The sequence below is a fragment of the Epinephelus fuscoguttatus genome, linkage group LG19 (genome assembly GCF_011397635.1).
Source record: "Epinephelus fuscoguttatus linkage group LG19, E.fuscoguttatus.final_Chr_v1".
NCBI lineage: Eukaryota > Metazoa > Chordata > Actinopteri > Perciformes > Serranidae > Epinephelus > Epinephelus fuscoguttatus.
In genome coordinates, this window is record NC_064770.1 from 31802487 (window position 1) to 31830397 (window position 27911).

The 27911-nt window shown below is 39.1% G+C and overlaps 2 protein-coding genes across 5 annotated transcripts; one reads left to right on the forward strand and one right to left on the reverse strand.

Moving 5' to 3' along the window:
- Positions 1-6933: 6933 nt before the first annotated feature.
- slc2a6 (solute carrier family 2 member 6) lies at positions 6934-18789 on the reverse strand. Its single transcript, XM_049560145.1, has 8 exons — positions 18437-18789; positions 16262-16533; positions 14630-14726; positions 14350-14449; positions 14016-14209; positions 12207-12382; positions 11819-12093; positions 6934-9810 (listed from the first exon to the last, which is right to left on the reverse strand). Exons 1-8 carry the CDS (start codon positions 18485-18487, stop codon positions 9482-9484), a joined length of 1494 nt encoding a protein of 497 aa, XP_049416102.1. The 5' UTR covers positions 18488-18789; the 3' UTR covers positions 6934-9481.
- Positions 16386-27362, forward strand: LOC125878773 (pentraxin-4). Of its 4 annotated transcripts, XM_049560135.1 has the most exons (7): positions 18794-18882; positions 19648-19811; positions 20093-20204; positions 20331-20511; positions 22970-23148; positions 23373-24445; positions 24658-27362. In XM_049560135.1, the coding sequence occupies exons 2-7, from the start codon at positions 19697-19699 to the stop codon at positions 25353-25355; spliced, it is 2358 nt and encodes a 785-aa protein (XP_049416092.1). In that variant the 5' UTR covers positions 18794-18882; positions 19648-19696; the 3' UTR covers positions 25356-27362. The 4 variants fall into 4 exon arrangements, with proteins under 4 accessions (XP_049416093.1, XP_049416094.1, XP_049416092.1 ...); XM_049560136.1 differs by lacking the exons at positions 18794-18882; positions 19648-19811 and adding an exon at positions 16386-16512; XM_049560134.1 differs by lacking the exon at positions 18794-18882 and having other exon boundaries at positions 19541-19811.
- Positions 27363-27911: the final 549 nt, after the last annotated feature.

Genomic DNA, 27911 nt, shown 5'->3' on the forward strand with positions numbered 1-27911 from the left:
GACATATTTGTATACATAGATATATTTAATTCGTATTTTCTTGTCTTTTATTTTTCATTGGTTGGGCAGTAGAGGATTGTCTCTGATTGGTTATCACATTACATGTCCTTTTAAAAAAGCAGATGATATGAGCTTGATGCTGAAACATATCAGGAGATTTGTTAGCCCATTGACTGAACATAAATTTACCCAAAATATTAACACATGAATTTATTCTTTTGCTGAGGTGCTGACTTTGTTTCTGGCAAATTTATAGACACAGGGCATCAAGCAAGAAGAATATGGTTATTGTTTGAATAAAAAAAAAAAAAATACATTCACTTGTAGTGTTAGAGCCATTTATGAATGATAAGTTTGTTTTATTGTTAGATGCTATGACTTACTACAATATAGACATATGCTACTGAGCCGGCTCAACATAATAAAGAGTTGTCATTAAGACGTGGTTATTTATAGAAGTGAAATGAGACGATGCAGAATAAAGACAGCCTCTACAGAAGTTTAAGTAGGTTATTATATTATAGTTTAAGTTTGTTTTATTGTTAGATGCTATGACTTACTACAATATAGACAGACATATGTTTCAGTGTAATGTTAAAAAGGTTGTTAAATATGTAAGGTTGCTTTGCCCCTGTTTATTCTGACCTCTGTGAATCTTTACATTGGTGCTGTGCAGCTACCGTACGTATGCGACAAATGAACAGGAAGTGAAGCTTTTATTGTGAAATGTTTAGTTTGAGAAAATAAACGAGGACGGCGGAGCATCACGGTTGATTAACCATTCATTTGTTGGCGTTGCTACTGAGCCGGCTCAACATAATAAAGAGTTGTCATTAAGACGTGGTTATTTATAGAAGTGAAATGAGACGATGCAGAATAAAGACAGCCTCTACAGAAGCCCTAGAATTATAAGAAACATCGCACATTAGGGAGCACTTAACTTGAAACACTGATATTTCTAATATAAACAAAACCACAAATGATTACTTATGACTACAACGTTGAATATTTTTTTATAGTGGTAAAACACTTGTGACAAAAAGGTCATCTACTGCAGACAGGTGTTGAGGGAGTGATGGAGGGAGGGAGGCTAATCAGGGGACGGACAGGAGGAGGAGGATATAATCAGAGGTATAAAAATAGCCTCTGACTCAGCAGGTATATAAATACTGAGAGAACGGAAGAAAAAGCTGAGAGAGTGTTTGTGTCTGTGTTTATCCACTGATGTCTCGATGTGTCTATCTCTTTCTACCTCTTTCGCTTATCCTGTCCTTATCTGTCTATCTACACACCTGTTTACCTGCTCGTCTGTCTCTTAGTTGTCTTTAATCAGGAGGACGACATAAAAATTCTGTTTTGTCAAGATTGCTTGCAGGTTCATGTTTAATGTCAATCAGATTTCTGTTAACGTTTGTTAGTATTTTTTATCATTTTCAAGAGTTGATGTTTAAGTCAAATTATTTTCATACATTAAATCACACTGTAAAAGATATAGCCCTTTTTGTCCTGGTGTTGCTGGGACTTAATGATTTTGTTTTCTTAAACAAATAAACAAACAAAAGTGCATTTTCACACAAAAAATCACAAATATGATTAACAAGAAAATTCAAGAACTAAAATACAAACACTTTAACTGCACTGAACGCACATGCTAATCACCTTAAAAGATGCAAATCCACCAGTGCAACATGTATCTTTTGGCAGTGGGTCATAAGTGTGTGTCGATGACTATCACCTTTATCGTAGGGTAGTATTATAAGCAGTGATGTCAGGAATGTGTCCTGTCTGACAAGCTGCTTTAATGGTGACCTGATGTTGAGGACAAGCTCGACAACAGAATGCCAGACTCTTTTTATTATCCTCGGCCAACCTTAAGGCATTTTTCTCCTTAATAGTTTCTTTTAAAAGTAGAAAGAGTTAAATTAACAACAAATATCCCAACAGTCATTCAATAATTAGCTACTTCTTGTTGTATTATCCACACATTAGCTCAAGACAGCTGGGTACCATTAGAAGCAAGCTGATCATAGAGAAAATGTGTTCTGCTAAAATTATTCATTGTTGTAATAAAAAGACTCCAGCAAGGACATTTGGAAGAGTAAATTAAAGTTATTATTAGCCTGGATATGAGCAGACAAAATGGCTGACACAACAGCTGACAATAAACAAAACAAACAAAAAACCCCAAAACTTTTTATTGTCATCATATTATTTCTTGTATCATTCTAAAGCTCATGTTCTGATGACATTTATTTCTTTTTTCTTAAGTGAGAAATTATGTGAATAGATGTGTCACCCAGTGATACGTCAGAACTAACTATTGATATGTGTTAAACAGAAAAACAACAACAGTCGCTGTACAGATTTGGATTTTAAAGTATGCTTTCCTAATTTTGATGTCATAGAAAAATATCTTTGATTCCATTTCATATTCAAGGTTCAAAATCAGTTGTCCTTCTTTCAGTATTTTAACCTTCCTGTACAATAATATTAGAGTAAGAATTAAAAAAAGAATAGGAAAAAATGAAATAAATTACCCACACACATATGCGCAAAAAACAAAAACAAAACAGGAAATTAAATACATAAAGTTCAAATACAAAAACAGTAAAAAATTAAAAAAAAGTGGATGACTGTCAGACCGAATACAAAGAGACAAAATTTCAGAAGCTTCTATTCATTATTGATTATAAAATTTGGTTGCAATTTTTTCGTGGATATATTGTGAATATTTACCAGACTTTCCTCATTTAAGACAGAAATTCATGTAAAATAATGTGTTATGTGCAAATATTAACAATATGTTTATATATCAAAAAAAGTTAAATGTAAATGTTAAATATTGAATCTGAGTAGTTAATCTTAAAGTTATGTCAGAAGTGGAATTTTACATCGAAATTTAACACTTAAAATAGGTATTTAGATTCGGGTTTGACATTTATATTTAACATATTATATGCAGTTTTTAACAATATACTTATAAGTAAAAGAATAAATGTTAAAATCATATGTTAAAAATTAAAATGTTTAAATCTAAATAGTAAGTCTAACTCCAAGTATTAAATTTAAATGTTAAATCTGAATTTAATGTTATATGCAATTGTTTACAAAATGTTTATATGTAAAAGAAAAAAGTTAAATGAATGTGTGCAAATATTAACAATAGGTTTATAAATAAAAAAAAAAGTTAAATATAAATGTTAAATTTTGAATCTGAATAGTTAATCTAAACATTAACTCAAAATTGAAATATTAAATACAAATTTAACACTTTAAATATTTAGATTTGGATTTAACATTTATATTTAACATATTATATGCAATTGTTAACAATATATTTATATGTAAAAGAATAAATGTTAAAAAATGTTAAAATCTAAATAGTAAATCTATCTCTAAGTATTAAATCTAAATGTTAAATCTGAATTCAACATTTCAATTATTATTTAGATTTACTATTTAGATTTAAATATAACATTTATATTTAACATTTATATACAGATCAAACATTTAGATCTAAATTTAATAGCCTATTTAGATTTAACAATTAACACTTAGATTTAACTTTTTTCTTTTTTTTTTTTACATATAAAAATTTTAACAATAACATATGTTTACTTGCATAAATATGAGGAAAAATTAGCATAATGTGAGGAAAGTGTGCTAAATATTCAAAATAAAGATGTACCTAAATGTTTACATTCGGCACCCCATAGTCAAGCAGCGTTTGCAACTTGCACCAAGACATCAATCTGAAATCTGGTGGCGGGACTCTATTAACTCCTCTGTAGCTGCTGGAGAAAACAACACCATCTATGTCTGACCAGTGATCCAGTGAGAAATATATACTGTCACTTGAGCTCAGAAATTAAACGTCACATCCCTTTATCTTTTGTTTCATACTGAAAAAAAGGGGCTTTTTCTCCTGCTCTTATTGAGATGCACTGTGCAGGCTGCATTTCATTGTACTGACTGTGTACAAGCACAATGGATTTACAAATTAAACATCCCTGCACTAATGGTGCATTAAAGCTTTTCTCCTGCCTGCCATACATGAACACAATGCTTCAGTAAGGTGCGGCTGGAGGGATCAAAGTAACACACACACACACACACACACACACACACACACTGAAACTCATGTTGTGTTCTTCTCTGATAAAACTCGCCATGTCAATCAAATGGCACACAGACAACACAGGTTTGCATAACTCTGCACTCAATCATCTCTGCATACTTCCATTCAGACTCTCTGAAGTCATATCTGCTATCAGGGGGTGGACAAAATAACAAGAACACCTGACAGTGTATTGCAGTACAGCCAGGTCTCATAGATATATATGACACTGACATGAATTCTAAACATTGCAATGTAAGTTTATGTCACTTACGGACCGCATTTAGTTATTTTAACTAAAACCACAGTCTTTTCCTCAACTTAACTAAGTATTTTTTGCTCTCTAAACCCATCTAAACTTCTCTAAAAGTGTTTTTCTTTCCCTTAACTTAATCACGTTTTTTTTCTCTGTAAACTTCTCCCCCTTAACCAAATTTTTTTTTTGCTCTCCAAACCCCTCTTAACCTCTGTAAAAGTGATTTACTTCCCCTTTACTTAACCAAGTTTTTTTTGTTCTCTAAACCCCTCTAAACCTGTCTTAAAGTGTATTTCTTCCTCTTAACTTAACCAACCTGCGACTTAACCATGTATTTTTTATGCTCTCTAAAACCATCTAAACTTCTCTAAGAATGTTTTTCTGTTTTTCTTTTCCTTAACTTAGCCAAGTATTTTTTTTTGCTCTCCAATCCCCTCTTAACCTCTGTAAAAGTGATTTACTTCCCCTTTACTTAACCAAGTTTTTTTTTTTGCTGTCTAAACCCCTCTAAACCTGTCTAAAAGTGTATTTCTTTCTCTGAACTTAACCAACCTGTGACTTTTTTGTTCTCTAAACCTCTCTAAAAGTGTTTTTCTTTCCCTCAACTTAACCAACCTGCTACTTAACCATGTTTTTTTGCTCTCTAAACCTCTCTAAAATTGTTTTTTCCCTTACCCTCACCAACCTGCGATTTAACTTAACCAAGTTTTTTTTTGCAAACTAAACCTCTCTGATAGTGTTTTTCACCTTAACTTAACCAAGTTGCTTTTTTTTGCTCTCTTAACCCATCTACACTTCTCTAATAGTGTTCCCTTAACTTAACCAACCAGCGACTTAACTAAGTATTTCTTTGCTCTGTAAACCTCTCTAAGTGTTTTTCTTTCTTTTAACTCAAACAACATGCGACATAACCAAGTTTTTTTTGCTCTCTTAATCCATCTAAATCTCTCTGATAATGTTTTTCTTTCCCTTAACTGAACTAAGTATTTTTTTTTTGCTCTCTTAACCCACCTACACCTCTGATAGTGTTTTTCTTTCCCTTAACTTAACCAACCGGCAACTTAACTAAGTATTTCTTTGCTCTGTAAACCTCTCTAAAAGTGTTTTTCTTTCTTTTAACTCAAACAACATGCGACTTAACCAGGTTTTTTTTTTGCACACTAAACTTCTCTGATTGTATTTTTCTTTCCCTTAACCAAGTTTTTTTTTTGCTCTCTTAACTCATCTAAACCTCTCTGATAGTGTTTTTCTTTCCCTTAACTTAACCAAGTTTTTTTTTTGCTCTCTTAACTCATCTAAACCTCTCTGATAGTGTTTTTCTTTCCCTTAACTTAACAAAGTTTTTTATTTTGCTCTCTTAACTTTTCTAAACCTCTCTAAGTGTTTTTCTTTACCTTAACTTAACCAAATATTTTGTTCTGCTCTCTAAACCTCTCTAAAAGTGTTTATCATTCTCTTAACTTAACCAACCTGCAACCGCTTCACAGCTACTGTGAAGTGACTTTGCATTTGCACTGTTTATTTTGCCAACATGGAATTTTGTCATTTTGTCACATTTCAAGGCTTTGTTAAGAGGTCATGTCCTTTTCACATATTTCTGTGAGACTGTGTTGTGCAATCACATCCTTTGCAATACCACCTTTATGAGGGTATTTAAGGCTGTCTTAGAGAGGTGTTTCTATTATCCCCCAGTACCTTTTAACCATAAATTATTTTCTACTATCGACAGTAGTAGTATAATGTACTTTACTATAGATTCTTTATCAGAAAATAAAGATGATTAAATGTTTTCGTTTTACCTTGGTTCAAAGACTTTAATTAGAAAGTAAGACCATGAATTTATGGGATTCTTGTGTACTTAACAGTAACAAAATTATAACAGAGTTCTTATCAATGGACATATCCATCCCTTATAATTGGTATTCTTCACACTTGTATTTGTATAATTGTGTATACTTCAATACTGTGACAAGAATGTCTGTCCAAACTAGTTTAACATGCATAGTCCAGACAGTATTTAACAGCCATAGTTTAGCAACATGGAGATGAGTCGTATGTTGTAACTGGAGAAGTGGGTGGAGGGGGAAGCAGGGATGTCGTGTATCAGTGGCTGTGAGTCAGACTCAAATCTACGACATTGTGGCATGTGACCTGGCCTGCTGAGCCACCGGTGCGTGCTGGCAACAGCACTTGCTGTCCTCTTTATTAGGCCCAGAGAAGACGATAAACCAGTTTTTTTCAGCTGACAGCTGGCAAACTGTTTGCTCATATGATTAATGAGCACTTGAGGATATTGTGCCATTTATTTGCTCTTATATTGCATGCATGTTTAGATTTTGTAGCTGATGCAGTACGATCAGAGAGAGACTGTAACAAGGAAACAGTGCATCTTGTGCAATTAGCGCTCAAATTTAGTCTGTTAAATGGATAAATACAACATGGACAAATACATTGTTTGGAGAGTGTAGACATAATGCAACCACAACTTGCCCCCTTACAGAAATATTTGAGTGTTATTAGTCTCTGGTCACAACCATCATCTGCAAATGTAAAATTCTAGTGGTTGAACGAGGTCTTTAATGATAAAAATGTATTTGTAACAGATCAAAAGAGCTAAACAGGAAATTAAAAAAAACAGTTCAAGGCTGTACATAGCATTCAGTGCATGTTACTGATTTAAGAATAAAGTAACTGTGTTTAAGTAACAAATGTAACTAGTCTGACTATAGGCTAAATACATGTTGTGTGACATCAGTTAGAGACGAAGAAAACAAGTGCATTTATACACATATATATGTACATATATATGTTATGATTGTAACATGATTATTGCTTAGCTGTACAAAGAGTGAGGAGTGACCTCATTACAGAAACAAGTCTGAAATCTCAGTTTAGGATGATATTTAGGATTATTTGGTATGACAGAAACAGCTTTGGTATTACAGTGTTACAACATCCTAAACTGCATCTAGGAAAATCCTGAGATAGTTAGCCATTACAGAATTACCCTAACTACGGGATTTCCCATATTAAGAATCCTAAATTAGGCTAGCATAGACCTGGGACCAGTTGCACAAAACACCTTTAGTTTTCTCCTTAAGCATGACACTTAAGGCTTAATTTCTCCTTAGCTGAGGGAGTTACACAGTTGCACAGAATGCCTTTAAAAGGTTTCCTTAGTTAAGGAAAAATGTTAACTCATTTACTGAGTTGAAAGAGATTTTACAGCAGTAAAAGTTTCCATGGACATTGTTTGTTTGCTTGGACTCATGCTTGTGACGCCTGTTATTGTCTCACAAAGTTGAAGTTAGAGAGTGAAAAAATGGCAGAAGAAAAAGAGAAAACAAGAAAACCATATTGGCCAGAGGAGGTAAAGATCAAACTTCTGGAGGAATACGGTCGTTGAAAGCTCATACTACAGTACAAAGTAAATTTGATCCCCAAAAACAAAACGATTGTAGGAGTCAAATCTAAAGTGTATCCATCAAGTTCTCCTGGGTGTAGAACACTTTTCTTGAGGTATGTTAGTTTTTTTCACTCATCACCATAGCCTCAGTCACGTTGCAGTTAAGATAGAGTCAGAGGGCCCTTAAGTTTTGTTTTGCCTTGCCTTAGTTGCTAAGGTCTTTTGTGCAACAGTCTAGGGTTTCTTTAAGTATAAGATGAAGACAAGGAGAAGACCATAAATACTTAAGTGAATATTTAAAGGAAAAAGCTAAGGAGAAGGCTTAAGGGTGTTTTGTGCAACCGATTTTATTTTGGGGAAACCTTAACTTGAACTTTGAGGAAAACTTTAGCTTAAGGTGTTTTGTGCAACTGGCCCCTGGTCTTAAATTCATGCCAAAAATGTGTCTGTATGGCAGTGACAATAAAAACAGCAAACAACATAAACACTGAAATATAATGATTGAAATGCTACTCAAACCGTATGATGACAGTTTAAATTTCCCACATCATGTGACGCCATTGTCAAGACAATTCATTTTGAATTTGATCAATTCTATGTCTGAGCCCTACAAGGATCTTTCCTTCCTGTCTGTCCACAGCTAATCTTGCAAACTACTGGACCTATCACCAAGTTGCGTAAGGTAGTTACTACGGGCCCCATGGCGAAATCATGACAGAGATAGGTTGAGGGCATATAGCTTATAGCAAATGGCATCAGTTTTTAATTTCATGTGGGATTTTCTTTGAACACAGGTGTAGTTCAGGGTGACAATCTGAATGCTACTGCAGCTGCACTGTCTATATACACGCCCCTGCCTATCACCCTAATATGTTGTGTTCACATTGATGACTCTATAGTCAAGCACCTCTTGTGTTAGCAGTGATTTACAGTTGTTGAAAAACCTGTTTTACTGACTGTCATTACCGTCATTAACTGCTGACTCCTCACTCCTTTTTACCAGGCAGTAAGGGCTGCAAGCTTTCTGGAAATCACTCATCTGCTGATTAATTCCATATCCGATATGTTAAGATCCACTAAAGTTAGGCACGATACAAGGTGAATAAATCCCAATGTTTTTGTAACCTTCGCTGCCATCTTGACTGTAAGGACCCTGTTTTGTTCCATTAGCCTCACTGCATCATACCACTCATAGAGCGTTTCATAAGTGCAGCAGTTTGCCTGCCCACTTTTGTAGACTTGCAGAATATGTTGGTTCGATCATTTTTTCTTGATGTTTGTGCTTCTTCCATAAGTAAGTAGGCAGGGTATGCAGTTAACTGTTTCTTTGGCAATGGCAATTCAAGGCTATTAACTGTGCTTTATGTTGTTATCTCCTACTTTGTTGTGCTGCCTACAGACAAAGGTAATACCATTAAAAGTTCAGTTATAAACAACATAGATCAAAGATTTCTGGCTGTGTATTATCTAAAACCTGTGCTGCAGCATGCATTCCCATGCTTGGAATTTGGTCTAGACTGGTTGTGATCAGCCGCAGTGATCTTTGATTAATGGATCCATTTGTGCTCTCTTATTATTCTAGTAGTCCTTTTCTCAGGCTTTGTGCAACACACACCCTGGTTGTTATTGAATTCAAAAATCACTTTGCAGTATCCCTGTTGTTGAGGTTCATCATAGGAATAACTCAAGGGATCTGTAGGCTTCAGCTTGACTGTGTGGTGGACTGACTCCGGTTGATGGTGAACGTACGTCCAGTCCTAAAATAGTTCTCTATTTCCTCCAGTGAGCGGCCCCTAGTCTCTGGGATGCACACGGCGTTGAACAGCAGACAGAGCACGCACACCACTGTAAAAATCAGGTAGGGCACATACAGGCCGTACTTGTCCTCCAGGTGTGCGAAGGCGTGCGTGAGCATGAAGGCCGTCAACCAGCTGACAGTCACACACAGACCTGAGGCAACGCCCCGGGCAACCAGCGGCAGCACCTCAGACATCAGCAGCCATGTGATTGGGCCCCATCCCATGGCGTATCCTAGGAGACAACCAACAATGGTGACAAGGTAAGCAGATGATGTCCAATAAAAGCACAGAGAGTCATTGTTAGGCACAACCACAGCATGGCTATGACAAAACTACTAAAGTGATTCATTCTGTCCTTCGCTTTTGAGTTTGGACAGACGACTGCAACATCCTTGAACCTAAGTAGTGCCACATAACCACGCTATGATGTTTCTCAATTAAGACATTTAAAGAATATGAATGAGGAGATGGATGTTGACGTGCAGTAGACAGCAGTGAATCATGCTTTGAGAACAAAGTGTTACAAAATGACCCAAGGACATGACAAGTCTTAACTCGTTGGAACAAAACAAAAGGTAAATTAACGGCAAGATGCGCACGCTCTATTAAATACATAAGCACATGACTGACAGGTTATGAAATCTTTCCCCAACAAACAAGCTGTATCTATGTCTCCATATGATGTTTGTTTACAGCTTGCTCGTATCTTGACGGTGTGAACTCAAACTAAAGACAAGAGTTGAAAGTGTGCTCCAGGAATGAATCGTTCCCTCAACTTAAAGTCAATGGGTTTTAGGTGAAGCCCAGTTCAGACCAAAGATTCACGACGAGACTAAACCGTTTTAGAATGTTGCAGAGAAAAGTAGCAGTGGTGTGAACTGACCGTCAGAGCTCGACTCAAGCCGGCTGATGGTGTCGCCTGCAACTCAGCTAGTCATATTGGTGGTGGCTGGTTTTAGAACGTAAAGCACGTCACGTGTTTCTACAGCCAGTCGACGTACTCCAGTTAAGTCAAAATGACTGCAGACGGCGTGTTGGCTTGCTGCGGCAGGTGCTCCATCCCTGCTGAGCCTTCTATTTCATCACTACTACAAATGTAACTTTAGCCAGTATCTCACTATTACTATCCTCATTCATATTTCAAGAAGCTACGAATTATATTCAGCCACAAAATAAGCCTGAAAAGCTGCAAAGCAGAACAGAAGTACAGAGAGTTGTTGCATAGAGATGATACACCATCTCATCTAGCTGCATTAATGTGACCCAGCAGGTTTTTACAATGTGACAGAACGGCTAGACTGGTTGTGATCAGCCGCAGTGATCTTTTATTCCAAGTCCAAGTCCTTGTCGAAAATCTTTGGTCTGAACTGGGCTTTAGATGCCTGAAATAGGGTCTGTGGTTAACACAAGCTTAAGAAACGTTCATGTTTTGTTCTACGACATAAAATACATCAGTAAATACCCCATTCATGAATTTCGAAGTTTTTGTCTTAAAAAAGATGGTTGCTAACAAGTGGCTAAATGAGACTACCCCGAACACGGCTTTACATTCTTGTTGTGGTAGGAATGTTAAGTCATGTGACCGTGGTGTAGTTTATTTATAGCCTAACGTTAGCTTTTTACCTCTGCAGACTGCACTCAGGCTTTAAAAATCATAAAAGTGGTGTTCATTTGTGAAGATTATCCTGCTGAACAAAATGCTTAAGTATCATAAACGTTTGTTTGCCACAAAGCCTCGTTTCTGCAATAATGTAAAATCCAATGGAAAAATCCCATAGGCTTTTTGACGAGGGAACCAGGGCAGCCCAGATAGCCCTTGTTTATGCATAGTGTTATGCTAATGATATGGAAAGCCTTGTCATGCAAGTTGACAGGATTGGTTCCTTAGGTTTGTGACGTGAGAAACCCTGGCTGATTGAATCTGTGCTTTTCATTGGTACGCTGCTGTTCTACGGCGGAAATGCTCAGCCATGGCGTTGACTGCTTATTTCACTTATGATACGTCTTGTAGCATATGAAAAACATTATGTGGACGTGTTAACAAGGTTAAAAATGTTTTCATTAGAGCGGGTCCTAAAATATCTAAAGTAAGTTTCATGATAATCTGCAAGTTGTTCAGATATTTCAGTTTAAAGTGGTGCACTGAATGACGACCAACATTGCTGCTACCACGGCTAAAGACAAAGGTGTGATTAGATAGAGCCGGATTTTGATCAAAACAAGTTTCCTGAAACACTCACCAAATATAAACACCATGGTGCTGATGAGAGGAATGAGGCTTGCTGCAGATTGGTGGCTAGCAGCCAAAGTGTAGTCCAAACCCACGGTGACATTAGGAGGGGCGGGGCCTGGAGGGCAAGGTGTGGTATGGGAGTTCATGGTCAGAGTCAGTGCGGACAGGAACATCAGCATGCTGGATGTGTAAAGCAGGGCCTTCCGTCCTGCCTTGTCCATTAAACAGGCTGCCACGGCAACAGAAAAGAGGCGGACCGCACCCACAATGGCAGCATCATACCTGACAGACACAGAACGAGGAGGGGTCAGTATCAGGAACAGACCAAACAGATTTTGTGATCAAAATAAAAGAGGAATAAATAGATACATAATAGATATAAATAAAGAACAGACTTGGCCTCGAGGGGAACTTTGCTTTTGGAAAAGATGGGCTCCAGGTACACCAAGATGGGCGTGATGCCCGTCATCTGCTGCAGGAAACGCATCATCACTGAGATGAAGATTGGCCGGTAGTAGTTGGGTGTGGCCAGCTCTGACCATGTGACTTTACCCTGTGTGTTGATGCTGTGCTGCATTGGGACACACACAGATAAACAGATAAACATGTGTGTGTGAACATCTTTACATTTATTTAAAAGTCTCAATTGGAAATGTGGATGACGTGACACCGAGGCAAGACATTTGCCAAGCTGCAGACCGATGTTTGAGACCAGCAAACAACAAAACAGGCAGTTTGTTTTAGCAAGATATCAATGGCATTTCCAACTGTGAGTTTGCCTCCAAAAATAGGTGTTTTTCAAGGCATCTGCAACACTTCCAGCAGCAACTGTGCCACCAAAATCGGGGGGGGTTAAGCAAGACATTGGTGGTATTTCCGGGAACTGCCCATTGGTTCGACATCCCATTGTTCTGACCATATTAAACTCATTGTTCCAAAGTCCGTTCCGAAATCATCATGATGCCCTGTGGTTAAGGTCTGGTTAGGTTTAGGCACAAAAACCACTTGGTTAGGGTCAGGAAAAGATCATGGTGTGGGTTAAAATGAAAAAGAAAGTGACAAACACATAAGCCGTGAGCCTGCTCCGCCTCAAGCCGGTCGCAGCGCAGCATACGCCCACCGCGAGCCGTTCAGCACCACGGACAGTCGGACTAATGGGATGTCGAACCAATGGGCTGTCGAACCAATGACATGGACCCGTATTTCCAGCCATACTTGTGCCACCAAAACCAGGTGTTTTAGTGTGTTTAGCAAGACATCAGTGGCATTTCCAGCAGTGATTGTACCTAGAAAGCTAGTTGTTTTTTTAATAAGACATTGGCAATATTTCCAGTCATGCTTGTGCTACCAAAACCAGGTGGTTTTAGTGTTTTAGTAAAACATCTGCAACACCTCCAGCAGTTACTGTACCACTGACACCGAGGTTTTTTTTAGCAAGACATTGGCGGTATTTCCAGCTGTGTTATTGCCACCAGAACCAGGTATTTTTTTGTGTGTGTTTTTAGCATGTTCAAGGTCAAGGTTACTTTATTCTCTTCTCCCTTCTCCCTTGGGAGAAATTTGTCTTGGATAAAGGGAAACTGCTGCGTCAAACCAGACATTACAATACAAAACATTGGACCCGTGCAAAACATTCACTGGTGCAAATTCAACGCTGCAAATTACAATTAGAGAGCGTACTACTACTACCTGGGTATTCAGACACATTTCCACTTGTGCGCTCACTAACTCACACATTCTCTTTCATACTTAAATACTGTATACACTATATTTTGTACTGCTCCAAGCCTGCTACCACAAATTTAATCAGCTACGTACTGCCGACCTTAAGGGCCTCCTATGTTTTTGTCTGTTCTCCATTTGCCCATGAATAAGTTTGACTGAGAGAGACCATTTCCAGCGGCGGTTGTGCCACTCAAACCAGTTTGACACTGGCGACATTTCCAGCTGTGATTTGCCACCAAAACTGGTTAATTTAAGCCAAAGCATGATCATTTTCTAACCATAACTTTGTGGTTATATACCTAAGCATAACTAAATGATAACCACAGTGCTGTAGAAATGTAAAGGTTCAACATTTTCACCTCATGATAACGTACAAATGTTCCGTGTGTGTGGTTTGCAGAAACACAGACAACGCAGACATTTATTCTGGCAATTGGGTTGAGTGTGATGTTGCAGTCTTAAAACCATGACCCTCTTACCTTTATGGCACTGAGCTCAGACTGTGTGTCGTAGTGTTTTCCCCTCAGCCAGCGGATGACCCCCTCAGCCTTCTGTTCTTGGCCCAGAACGAGGAGCCTCCTGGGGGACCTGGGCATGAACGCTAGCAGCACAACCATCAGCAAAGCTGGCACCTCCCCCGCCACTGCCAGCCACCGCCAAGGTATCACCAGACCTGCACATCATATGTGATATTCAGATTATGAGAGAGCAGAAGCAGGAAGTAGACTCGTTTTCAGGATAGGAGTGTCAGCTTAATGTTTATAAACAATGCTCGAAATTAGTATTTATGCAGCCGTATTGGTATGTTCCTACCCATGGCGTAGAGCGCCAGTGCCCCAAACACAGCAGTGATCTGAGGACAGGAGCCCAACGCTCCTCTCACTGCCTTGTGGGAGATCTCTGAGATGTAAACCTGCAATTTACCCACACGAACAAAAACATACAATCACAAACTTTACACAGATGTTGTCAGCATCATCATAATAAACTCTTTGGTAAAAAAAAAAAAAAAAAAAAAAGAGGTAATTGGGACAAAAAGAAAAAACTTGTACAAATAGGTTAAAAAAAAGTTCCTGTAACCATGGTAACCTACAGGGATGGATGCTGCGGTCATCCCACCAGCAACACCTGTGAGGAAACGGCCCGTGTGAAGCATCCACAAGTGGAAAGCCCCTCCCATCAGCATGTATCTAAGGCACATACAGAGAGTTTTTAAAGTTAACAGTACACTCAGACTCGAACACAGACACCACGACCCATCTATGGATTTTCATTTACTCAGAACAGACAATGTACAGTAAAGTTATCTAATGATGTCTCCTTTTTGCAGTACACAATATGCAGATGTTTCTCTTTGTTTTCTTGTCCTGCATTCAAAATATTTCTCGAAGTGGAAATACATGCTTTGCTTTAAATTATCATTAAGAAGTAAATGCTAATTTACTATAGACTATAGAATAATGACACTGTTGTCTATTAACTAAAAGTCTGTCTCCACTTTAAGTAAAAGTTACTATTATCAGAGAAATTGTGTTTCATGTGTCAAAAGTAAAGTAGGGTAAAACTTCATTTAAAAGCCTAGTCACAATTAAACATTCTACGTGCCCAGTGTGGCTACACGTTTTGAAAAATAAGAAAAATAATTGAGAAATCTGGTACTTGGGCAGTGACTTGTGGTGTCAGAAACTGACAAGAAAAGTCGTCTTTTAACGTCGGCATGATACCCAGGTCGCCGTTATAGTAGAATAGCACTCGGTGGCATCTGGGGTAAACGCTATGGGATAAGGACAAAAGTTAAAGCAGCGAAAGTCTGAGTAGGGTGGGCAGCAGTGGTGGTGGATGGGCCCAACAAACACTGACTGTCACCCCGGAGAGCAGTGTTTGCATCCTGTAAAATTATAAAGCCAAACCCTGTTCTTTTCCTTAAACCTAACCATGTGCTTTTATTGCCTGAACCCAACCACCTGCGTTAGTTGTTGGAGGAAAAAAACGTCAATTTGCGTTATTATACTGACATATTGCAGTATATTTTGAAAGAAGACAATGCATGTAACAGGCAGAACTTGACACGGTGTCCAAGAATGGCAACAACCAACACACCCAGGGTATCTTTAACGCCGCATCTGGACATGGAGGGTCCATGACCAAACGTCAATATGTGACAAGGCCGGAGTGAGAATGTGTTCTCATAACTCACTCTCACTCTGATGTGCTGTCTGTCCTAGCATGATCAAATGAATGACTCATTACTAATATATTTTCCTAAGCCTAATTTTGATACACAGAATATTCATACTAGTTTAAATAAACAATTTGATTGTATGTCCCATCTTTGCTGAACAACAGTTTTGTGTGAAAGGAATTAAAGGCCTGTCCCAAATATAGACCTGTTGATTTCAGTGATTAAAGCAAATAATAGCCCGGGTTATTAATTAAAGTTTTGCGGTACTTATTACAAGGAGTGGACACCGTCAGTGTTAAATTATTCATTTGTTACCACAAAACATTAAAGTATAAGTAGCATGATATTGTTGTAGCTCATCAAGATAAAGTAAATTTGAACTACTTATCATACAGTTTAGTTTAATCAGCAATATTGCAAAGTATTTCATGAAGCGACCTTTCATTTGGTATGAAAATTTATAGCTGCTGCTCACCTACAGTCTGTTCACACAGGGTTTTTCCCTTATGTTGCCTAATTTGATGTCTGTACATTGTGACTGACCCTATCGTCGAAGGCACTGCTGACATCATGATGCTCAGCTTCCGTCCAATCAAGTCGTTGAGCAGCATGGCCCCCAGCCCTCCAGCCGCTGCACCCAGTGTGTAGATGGAGCCGAACCAGGCTGCCTGCTCCGTGTCCATCCTGAGCCGAGGGTCAGCATCAGGGCTCTTGAGCTTCGGCAGGACCGGGGACGAGTAGACCAGAGAGTAACCAAAGCTGAAGTTCCCCAGGACAGCTGCAAAGACGGCCAGGTACAGTCTGGAGTTACTGATCTGGGGTGGAAGGATGGGGACAAGTTAAAACCAGATGAAATAAGTATAGTAAACACTATATTTTATGATTCAGAGCTAATCTTGGCGAGAAGGGAAGTGTGTTTTTTGTTTCTGGTTTGACCCAAAGTTAACTGCAGAACATCTAAAGATGAAGTCATCACAGATTTTTTGCATGAGAACATGTGATCTCTAGAAAATGCAGTAAGAAGCTTCCCAGAAATGATTACTTAACCAACTTTGTGCCTTGATATAAAAAAAAAAAACGGAGGGCCACAGTGTGACAGCAGGGATTTAAACTGACTTGAGGCTGGTTAATGTACTGTACGTTTACTGCACTGAAAGCTTCTGTTTCAGCCATGATGCTTTCTGCAAGTGCAACATTTAAACCAGACTGAATTTCTTGCAACCCAGCAACACTTCTAAGTTATGTTTTACAATTAGATGGCCTATTCTGCAAGTCAGGTTGATCGGGTTAATCAACAGAAACAGTTCAGTTCACACTTCTTTATTTGTACCACTAATAATGCATGCTTCTTTTTTGTCTTAGCCAGTACTTCAACTGCCTGATAAAATGTGGTTCAGCCTAGACCAGACTGTGCAGTAGATTACAGGAACTATTTAAGGAAGTTGTTGTTTAGGGAAGGATCTCCATGTAGCTGTGTGCACATGTGGTCATGCCTCACTTTGATTATGAGTTTTGAATGTTGAAACTAAATCTACACTCTTGCACATGCATTTTTATTATAGTGTGTGAATAAATCACCCTTTTAGTCTTCAACAATGACCTTGAGTCACTTTCTAGACTCTCTGGGGCTGGGGCATCTTATAGATGTCTAAATTAATCTGCTGCACAAAGCCATGTAGTTTTTGACCACATTTAGTTGCACTAATTGCCATGAATTCAGACTTAAGAAACACAGCTGACCGCTCAGCTCCCTTCACTCCTGCAGAAAATACTTACAGGACATTTTATTGGGGTAACTCAGTGAAGAGTGTAACATAATACAAAGAAACTTCCAGTAATAATAAATCTCAGTGCAGTGCAGACCTTTAGCAGAGCTCACATGTTGTGCCGGGCTCAGTCAGCGGTCAAGATCAGCATTAACAAAAAGACAAACAAAAACAACTGTTTCCTCACTGCTGTATTTCCACAGGATACCCTGGTCTCCTCCTTTCATGACTCACTCCACAGTTTTTCATTCATTCATCATTCATCTTCTAACCGCTTCATCCTCTTGAGGGTCGTGGGGGGGCTGGAGCCTATCCCAGCTACATCGGGCGAGAGGCAGGGTACACCCTGGACAGGTCGCCAGACTATCGCAGGGCTGACACATAGAGACAAACAACCATTCACGCTCACATTCACACCTATGGACAATTTAGAGTTACTCCACAGTTTTTATCCTGGCTCATTCAAAGCTCCAAGCTTTCAACTCCTCAATTAATTGTCAACTAATCTGATAACCTATCCATCAGTTTGATTAATGTTTTTAAGAAAAATAAATGAATATTCTCTGGTTTCTTTACTTCTCTACAAGAGTAAACTGAATATCTTTGGGTTGAGGACAAGACAAGACATTCAAGGACAGGAAGGAAGGAAGGAATGAAGGAAGGAAACATTGACCACCTTTTCCTATCATTTTCTGACGTTTTATAGACCAAACAATTGGATCACTTGAGAAAATAATCGCTAGCTGCAGCCCTAGTTTAATTTGCATTAGACAAATGCACAGTTAGGACTGACTGAACACTACAGACTTGTCTGAAATAACACTCTGACTTCCCCACAATAAATTCCACTGTAATCCCTCAACATGATGAGAATTTATTTCTTTTTGTTCATGTTAAATCAGTCAATCACGGAGTACATTTGCAGGCTATTTATGAGTCAGATTTTTCATACCTTGGATTCAGATGATGTTGGTCTGTTGAGCAGTGGAGTCTCTTCACCCATGTCTGCAGCAGCCTGCACAGCCAAGCCTTATCAGAGGTGTCTGATTTGAATATTCTGTTCCTGGCTCTGTTTGTTCTCCTCACCATGCGGTGAAGTACTACTTCTGCCTTCTAAAAACGCTGCCAGACAAAAAAACTAAAGTTCATCTTGCTCCAGTGAAGCTTCCAATAAAGATGATCCTCTTTCGCAGGCTAGGATAGAAAATGAAAGCAGGCTGGACAAATACAAAGACTAATATCTGCACTTTTCAGGTGATGAGCTGTGTGTGTGCTCCAGGGGTTTCCAGGCTGTCAGACTGAAACTGACGGTGGTTAGCTTTAAGTACAGTCACAAGGAAAGTGAAACTGGAAACTCTGTCCACACAGAGTTTCACAAGAGACATTGAAGGGGAATATGTGAGTAATTTAATATTTCTAATAGGCTGCAGTAACTGTGGAAGAGATTATTTTTTATTTTGTTTTTTAATTAATTAATAATTTTTTTTTTTTTTTTTCATCAGAATTTCAGATTTATTACGAAGTAGGTTTTCATTTACAAGGAATTTGCTTTTGGTTTTGGCGCATACATTAAATGTACAATACATGTATTAATTTAATTTAATTTTATTTTATTTTATTTTATTAATTTTGATTTAATTTAATTTTATATACTTTATGTCTCCACAAGGGCAAAAAAGGTATATTAATTAAAATAAATAAATAAATAAATAAAATAAAAGATTAAATTAAATTAAATTAAATTAGATTAGATTTAAATGTTTATTGTTTGTTTAATGTATGAACCAAAACAGCAAATATTAAGGAGAAATAAAAAATAATGTAAAGTACTGCAACACTGGAAAACATAAATAAATAAGTATGGAGTAGAAAAATCACTATAAAAATAATAAAAATGATACGTTAAACAAGTACTACATAAGAAATATGTAAATTATAGCTGTTTCAGAATATGAAACAAATACAATTGTGCATGATGTGCAGAAATAATACGCTCAGTATTACACATTTTCGGAATAATAACTGTCACAGAATGCTGATGCCAAATATTGACTATTTACAGATTTAAGTGTATCTGCATTGTCTTTTAAGATTCATGTTGGATGTGAATGATAAAAGTCCAGTGTTAATAAAGCCCAAGTGTTGCAACCTGGTCATGAGCAGAAAGCAGAAGGGAGGGATACAAAGCAAGATTCCTGTATTGGGTCAATCAATGAGAAAGCAGAAGAGGAAGACAGGAGTCAGATCCCTCCTGCGAGTTGAGTCGGGGAAAGAGGAAAGTACATGCTGCTTCTCCATCAGCCCACGCATCATGAGATTTACTGCTGGTATTAGCAACATGCACAACATGCAAATGGCCCACAATAACACACATACACTGTTTCCTTTTCTGCAGATTTTGAACTGTAATAATGTGTTGTAAAGGACGGTTATGAAAGTGGTATTGTAGTGGAGAAAAACCAAAGTAATGTTTGCAGAGCAACAACTCTCAGTATTTAAACATCAATGTAACCGTGTTGTGATCCATTATTCTACATTTTGATAAACACCATCTAACAGACATCAGCTGTTTTGACAAGTTCACTTTTCTTTGTCTTCATCTGTGCAGGAGCGTGTGAGAGAGAGGCAGAGAGAGTACCTGTTAAATCCATCTGCATTTCCTCTGAGGTCCCCAGTGATGTTGTGGAAAATGGAAAGTGTGTTCTTGTCCCAGCATGTGGGTGTGTGCTTTTTGTGTATTGTATATGTGTGTGTGCATGTGTTCATTGTGTGTACACACTTTGTGTATCAAGACCAGCCCTGTTCAGCTATGTCTTTCTCTCCTCTATTTGTTTCTTCACCCCCAGATATCCACGCAGCGACCCAGGCTCCCAGCTGCATCTATCCCAGCTCTGTTGCACCATGGGCAGCTTCAGTTTCAGCCGCTGGCCCCTGATCCTGCTCCATATGCTTCTGCTGCAGATTCAGGCTGTTCAGGTGCAGGGAATTGATCCCGTATCTCAGAAACTACGACGACTCAACGAACAGGTCGGTTTGAATCAGACTGTGCATGTTTCTGTGTTTTATTTTGGCGTTTTTCTGAATTATGCAAAATGATTAAAGGAGATGTTTTAACAGTGCATGAACAGTTAGAGTTGAATTAACTTTAATGAGCTTATTCTAACTAATTATTTGACTTTCCTTTGCAAAAATGGCTCCCTCCACCTTGAAAGTTTAATTTGAAATGGATTACACTTTCACTATTAAAGCACATTAAGCAGCAACTCTCTCTATTATAACCGCTACAGTTGAATTTCCCCACAACAACAAACAAAACAATTTTTTTTTATCATAAATTATCATAATGGAATATTCATTAATTTTAGGTGCTATGGATACAAATACACACCTCTTTTTAGACCGTTTAGCATGAGGTATTGCAACTCATTTAGCTACCTATTCCTTTACAGAAAAAAAATGTAACCAAAAACATTATGTCATATCAGCCCAATAAATCAAAAACACTAACTACATACTTGTTCAAGATGTAGTTAAACCAGAATCAGGCTTTTTGACATCTGTAGTGATGTAAAATTAGCAAGAACTAGCTAACTGACAAGGGCTAGCTGATGAGATAGCATTTTAGCTAAAGCTAATTTGTCTGCTTTTTCCTGTTTCCTGTGTTTAAAAAGATCATTTTAATTATCCAACATCTTAGTGGTGATGAGTTTGTTATGTGACATTAATAGAATAATAGCTAAATCTTAAATCATCATGAAGTGACACATGATAAACTGACGCAAGTCCAGCTAAAAGCTAACTAGCCTAGCTGAAAAGTAAGCTAGCAGTTACTGCCAGCCAGTGGTGGAAAGTAGTCTAACTGATTACATTTACTTAGATACTGTACTTGCAGAGTGCACGTGGAATGAGTCGTAAAACACAGAAATGAGTTAGCATTTCTGTATCTCTCAGCAACACATTCTCACCCCAACGTTCAGTCATGGACTTTCCACATTCAGATACAACGTGAAAGGCTGGGTGCATTGGTTGTTGACGTTCTGGGACGCCGTGTCAAGTTCTGCCTGTTACATGCATTGTCTTCTTTCAAAATACACTTCTGTTTTCACAGGAAATTTACCGTTTACATACAGTCTCTTTCAAAATAAACATGCTAAAGCACATGGTTAAGTTTAGAAAAAGAACAGGGTTTGGCTTTATAATCTTGCAGGACCCGAGTACCGCTCTCCTGGATGATGGTCGGTGTTTGTTGGACCCATCCTCTGTCCTCCTGCCCGCCCCACTTGGACATTTGTTGCCTTAACTTTCGTTCATGTCCCACCACGTTTCCCCCTGATGCCACCAAGCGCTATTAAACAATAACGGTGACTGGTTGCGTATCATGCCAATGTTTTTTTAATGGGCTTGTGGTTAAATGCCTGAAATAAGGTCTGTGGTTAGCACAAGCTTAACAGACTTTCACGTTTTGTTCTACGACATAAAATACGTCATTAATACCCCACTCGTGAATTTTGTCTTCAAAAAGGTGGTCGCTAACAAGTGGCTAAAAGAGACTACATAACGTCATCACACTGAGCTGCACCGAACTTGGCTTTACAGTCTTGTTATGGCTGTGATGTTAGGTCATGCAACTGTAGTCTAGTTCGTCTATAGCCTAACAATAGCTTTTTACTTCTGGCGATTGCATTTAGGCTTTGGTAATCGTGAAAGCGGGTGTATTTGTGAACAAAATGTGTCAGTATCATACACGTTTGTTTTCCAAAGAGCTTATTTTCTGCAATCATCCAAAATCCAATGGAAAAATCCCTCAGGCTTTTTGACGAGGGATGCTAACTTCTGCGTCAGCCCACAGAAAAATGTCTAGGTATGTCTCTAGGTATTTTTTGATGCCACTAAGCCTACTTTGTACTTTTATTTAAAATGAAACCTTGAAGGGAGGACTTTTACTTCTAACAGAGCATTTCTACACTGTGGTACTACTTTTACTTAAGTAGCTAAAAGATCTGAGTACTTCTTCCACCACTGCTGCCGTCCCTGCAGCCTCTGGCTCTGATGAATTCATGATGTGTTTCACCTACCTTTAAATCACATTGAAGTGTTTTCTGTAATGTGTGTTATGTAAGATCTGTGACAATGATTAATAATTGGGCTAAAAGGCATAGCATTAGGGTTTTCCAACTCGTACTTCTGTTACACAGTGAAGAGAAGAGCCTTAATTTTAAACAGCTTCCCTCAACTCGACTGTGTCTCTGCTACTCTTTCCAAATGTAGGGCACATATGTTATCATTTTGTAAAAGTACTGCAGGTACACAGCTGAAATGGTGAATAACTCTTGCAACAATTATGATTGCTCAAGAGGAAAAGTCATCACAGAAGTGATTGTATGTTGTTTTTTTTCCTTCTGGAGGTTTTGAGTATTTTCCCGACCTTCACATCAGTTACCAAACAGCTGCAGAAAGACTTGTGAAAACACATTTCTTCACACAGTTCCAGCAGTTCCAGGCGCTGACCCAGGCCCGTTTGGACATGTTGGCCCAGAACCAGAACAGAAACTTCTCAGGGGGGCTGGAGAGTCGCGTTCAGGCCCTGAGTGACCACTGGCGCCACATGACACAGGACCTCGAGCAGCTCAAGCAGAGCACGACGCAGGAGATCGAGGGTCTCAGGTTAGAGCGAAGGGTCAACTGTGACTATATCTGTGGGCTGATATGTCTCACATGGTTGGTTTTAGCAAATTATTTGAGTTATGGAGAAGAAGAAGGCCAATATAAGTGTGTACTTCTTCCTACTTCTTTTCAGACGTACATTTTTTTTATTTTTTTGGAATAAAATAAACAAACAATAATACAGTATTTTTAAAGAGTGTTGTCGTATTGATTATCATTATCAGAGAGTGGAGCAGGAAGCTGGAGAAGAAGAGTAAGCGTATGGAGGGTCGCCTGGCTTTGATGGAGAGGAACCTCAGGGAGAGCCGCCGCCAAGCGCAGAAACAGAAGCCCGAGCCTGAACCTGGTCAGGATTTCTTCAACCTCACCCTGGAGCTCCAGAGCCAAGAGGAACGGCTGGCTGCCCTTCAGGTTCAGCGTGATGAGCTGCTCATTGGGCTGAAAGGGTTGCAGGAATCCCTGAAGAACCAGGCATTGCGTGTGACCCGGCTGGAGGGCCGGGTGGGCGAGGTCCTGCAGCAGAATGGAGGAGGGAAAAGCAGAGGGTTGTGGAGGATGGGAGAGCCCTTCAGCTCCAACATCACACCTCAGGAAAACTATGATCTAAGCAGGAGAAGTCAGACACAGAGAGGAGAGAGGCCTGGAAGGATTCTGGACACCCAACCCAGACCAGAAGGTATCGGCTATTCCCAGACTGATGATCATCCACATCCACAGCCCTATCAATACCAGGCAACACCAAACCAGCCTAAACATTCAAAGACCCAGAGGCAAAGACCTCAGCCAGAATACCCAGTACAGTATTCAAATCCTAAACCTCACTCCACAGAGTACCTGCCCCAGCCTGACCGTTACCCTCCACAGTCACAGATCCAGGTGCCGGCCCAGATAAGGCCCTACCCAATCCACCAGGAGCAGCTCCAGTCTCGCCAGACTGTGCCTAATCTTCATGCTCAGCTCCAGCAACAATCCCAGCCTCACATATATCGCCAGAGACACGCCCAGTTACACAACCCCAGTCACCGCTCCTGGCCCCTGCCCCTGCGCAACACCCCAACCGGTCCTGAACCCAACAGAGACAGACAGAGTGGGAACAGTCAGGGTGCTCCACAGGGTGCTTCAGACGATCTCCCTCAGCCCCAGCCCAAGTCTTATCAGCCCAGGGTGAGCGTGTTGGATGGAGGAAAGGAGGAAGAGAGTGACACAAAGGTAGAGTCTTCAGTGATCCACAACTTCCTCCAGCTTCCTTTGAGGCACAAGATCCCTACAAGACCAGTTCCAAAAAAGGATGCAACCAGTAAGTGTTGTCTGTTTACTCACTGTTACATTGCTTTATAATTCATGTTAGTCAGTGTTATTTGACGTGACTAACTAAAGGATGAAAAAGCACTTTGATAACCAAGGTTGGAGGCGAAGGTAAAAGGTAAAATCATTGTAGAAAATTCTTTTTATATTTGAGCACCAGCGTTTATTAGATTGATAATATCTTCTATCTCCTTCTGTCTGCAGTCTGTAACGTGGACTCCATGCTGTTCTTCCCCTCGGCCTCAGCGGAAAACTATGTCACCTTCTTCCGGACTCTCCCCGACCTTCCAGAACTCTCTGTGTGTTTGTGGCTCCGCGTGGAGGCATCTCATGTCGGCACCCTGCTCTCTTATGCCACAGACGACAACGACAACCAGTTGGTTTTGTATGGCCGAAACTCCTCTGCCTCTCCTGCATCCTTCTTTTCTTCTTCCTCATCTTCCCACCCCCTCTATGCCTCCTCTTCCTCCCCTTCCCTGGACTTTGTCATCGGAGACCCTGTCTATCGCCGTCTCCCGACGTCATCACTCCTGGACGGTCGCTGGCACCACCTCTGTGTCCTCTGGTCGTCCATCCAGGGTCGTTTGTGGCACTACAGCGACCGCCGGCTCGCTTCCTCAGGCTCCAACTTTAGAAAGGGCTGGGAGATTCCTGGAGGTGGCTCAGTGGTGCTGGGGCAGGAGCAGGACACTGTTGGTGGAGGGTTTGACCCTGCAGAAGGTTTTGTCGGGCAGGTGGCAGGGTTCAGGGTGTGGAACCGAGTGCTGAGTGGGTCAGAAGTGGAAGGGGTGGCAGAGGGAAGAGGTGTGCCCAGGGGGGTGGTGCTTGGCATGGAGGACATAAAGGAGGTACATGGGGAGGTGCAGCAGGTGGCATGTGAATGCTTAGAGCACTGTGTGTGATCACGTCACAGAGAGGGATTCAAAAGAAGAGTTTTATTCTAAATCATAATTTCTGCAGGGGATGTTAATGCCTCTTGCTCGCCTGCCTCTTAAACAGCTCGGTCACCAAATGAAAATCTTGGCATTGTAAGTTTCAGCAAACCATGGATACGTTACATTTGAATGTTTCATACATATCATAACTATATTTCCAAAGAGACATAGTTCTGATAACATACATAAGAGCTGACTTTGTCATTGGGGGGGTTGGAGGGGATGGTGAGACAGCTGCCAAGCTGCAGAACACTATTTGAAACCAAAAACAACCAAACAGGTTGTTTTTTAGTGAGACATCAGTGGTGTATCCAGAAACATTTGTGCCATCAAACCTGGGTGTCTATTAGCAACACAATATGACATTTGTGCCACCAGACCTGGGTGTTTTGTAGCGACACATCATTGGATTTCCAGAGGTGTTTGTGCCACCAAAACTGGGTGTTTTTTAGCAACACGTTGCAGCAATTGTGCCACCAAAAAACTGGGTGTTTTTAGTGAGACATCATGGTGTTTCCAGCAGCATTTGTCCTCACAAACCTGGGTGGTTTTTAGCGATGTATTATGGCATTTCTTAACCATTATTGAGTGCTTTTTGTGCCTAAACATAGGCACAGCAGTTAAAACTGAACTGAAGTTTCAACATATCCTCTACATAATAATGTACAAATGTCACATATCTATGGTTTGCAGAGACGTACAATGCCAACATTTATTGTGGTGATTGGGCTCTCTTTAAAGGCCAAATAACCACTTTTTTCCTTTAAGATTTTATTTTTTCAAAATTGCTGGATGTACACACAGCGGTATACTTTTACTGGAATTAAAGATAGATTAAGCAAAACTGGGACTGGTAAGACTGATAAGCTATGCAATATTAACTTGTGATTGATCTATCAGACACTACAAAGAAGTGTGCCTGTAAATGTGATATTAATGTCCATTGTTTTAATGCCAAACACTTCTGAAGGGGGACTATAACACTATTTCCACCAGTGGATAGGTAGTTTGGTATTAAACTCTTCAAATGGTGCTAATGTTTTAGTCTTTATTTGTCACTTACCTGTAAAGTCCATTAAAGACTTTATTTTATCTGAGCTCAGTATAGGCTCACTTCGGAAACACATTCCTCCTGATCCATGTCAGACATTAGAGGATACATAATCAAACAGCCTGTAATTATTAATATTAACTTTGACTACTTTTATCAAACATAATACTTCATAATGGTAAAGGACCTGTTTGTGGATGTCTTTGGATTATTTTTATATCCACTGTATGACTGTAGATAGAGAAGTCTGTCTGTCTGTCTTCTGGATTGCAAATAGAAACGTATAATACTTATTTTTTAAATGAATATATTTGATAAAACACATGATGCTTTTGTTTTATCTCTTTGCTGTGTGGATAGGTATATGTCCAATAAAAGACAGGGTGACAGGATGCAAATGTTTTTGTCCACCCCAGACTTTTTGTAAGTTAAAAAAGGGCTTGAGGTAGGCAGAATGGTGTATTAAAAGTAGTTAAAATGAGTCACAGATGATCTTTACTTATTTCTGCAATTTCCCCCACATTTCTAAAACACTGGGTTCAGCAATTAAATTGTTTACAACATTCTTATGAAAAGGCAAGAAAACCCAGGATAAGTCCCAGGGATGAGCCTTAAACGACTCACCCTTCTCAGAAACTGGGGTGGGAGGTTTGGGGTTATTTCCAGTGTTTTAGCCTATAGTGGTAGATGTCAACTGTCATGGGTATATTAAGAACAGTGTGAAGCAGGTACTTGGGGCTGGATGGAGCAAGAGATCACTGCAGAAAATAACAAATTTATTTTATTCAGCTCTCTGTGGTACTGCCCAAAATGTTAGTGACCCATTAATTCTCCATTCTTAACATAGTTGTCTTTTTATCTTTGGCTTATTGCTGCTGCCCTTTTCCATGACTGTGTGTTATTCTGTGTGTGTCTCCTGTATGTTCGAATGTCTCAAACATTTTTGTCTTTAATAAAAACAAATAAAAAAGTTTCACAAAGGTTCAGCATTTACTTATTAATGCATCTTTCCCTGACATTTGGACTTGTCAAGCACAGGTTTAACCAAGAATAAACTAACAGACACCTACAGTAAATGGAACAGATTCATTGTTAAAATTATTGGTTAACCACCTGTGCTCCTCCTGCTATAACAAGTTGAAACAGAGAATGTACTGTCAGCAAAGTCTATTGATCTATTATCAAATTATGTAATGATTCCATTGATTTAATTTGATTTCGCTTTATTGTCAGAAAAAAAAAATCTGAAAATTGTCATGTCTCAGGACGTCGACTATTTTACATAAATACACATAAATCTAAAAATACAAAACTACCAAATCATCCAACAAAATCTACAAATCACAACAGAAAGGTCATGCAGTGCGATATATTACTCATTACCTATTACATTTAGTGTTTGACCCAGGCTCATTTTGATCGCAGGAGCAATTATTATTATTATTATTATTATATATAAGATTTTTATTTTT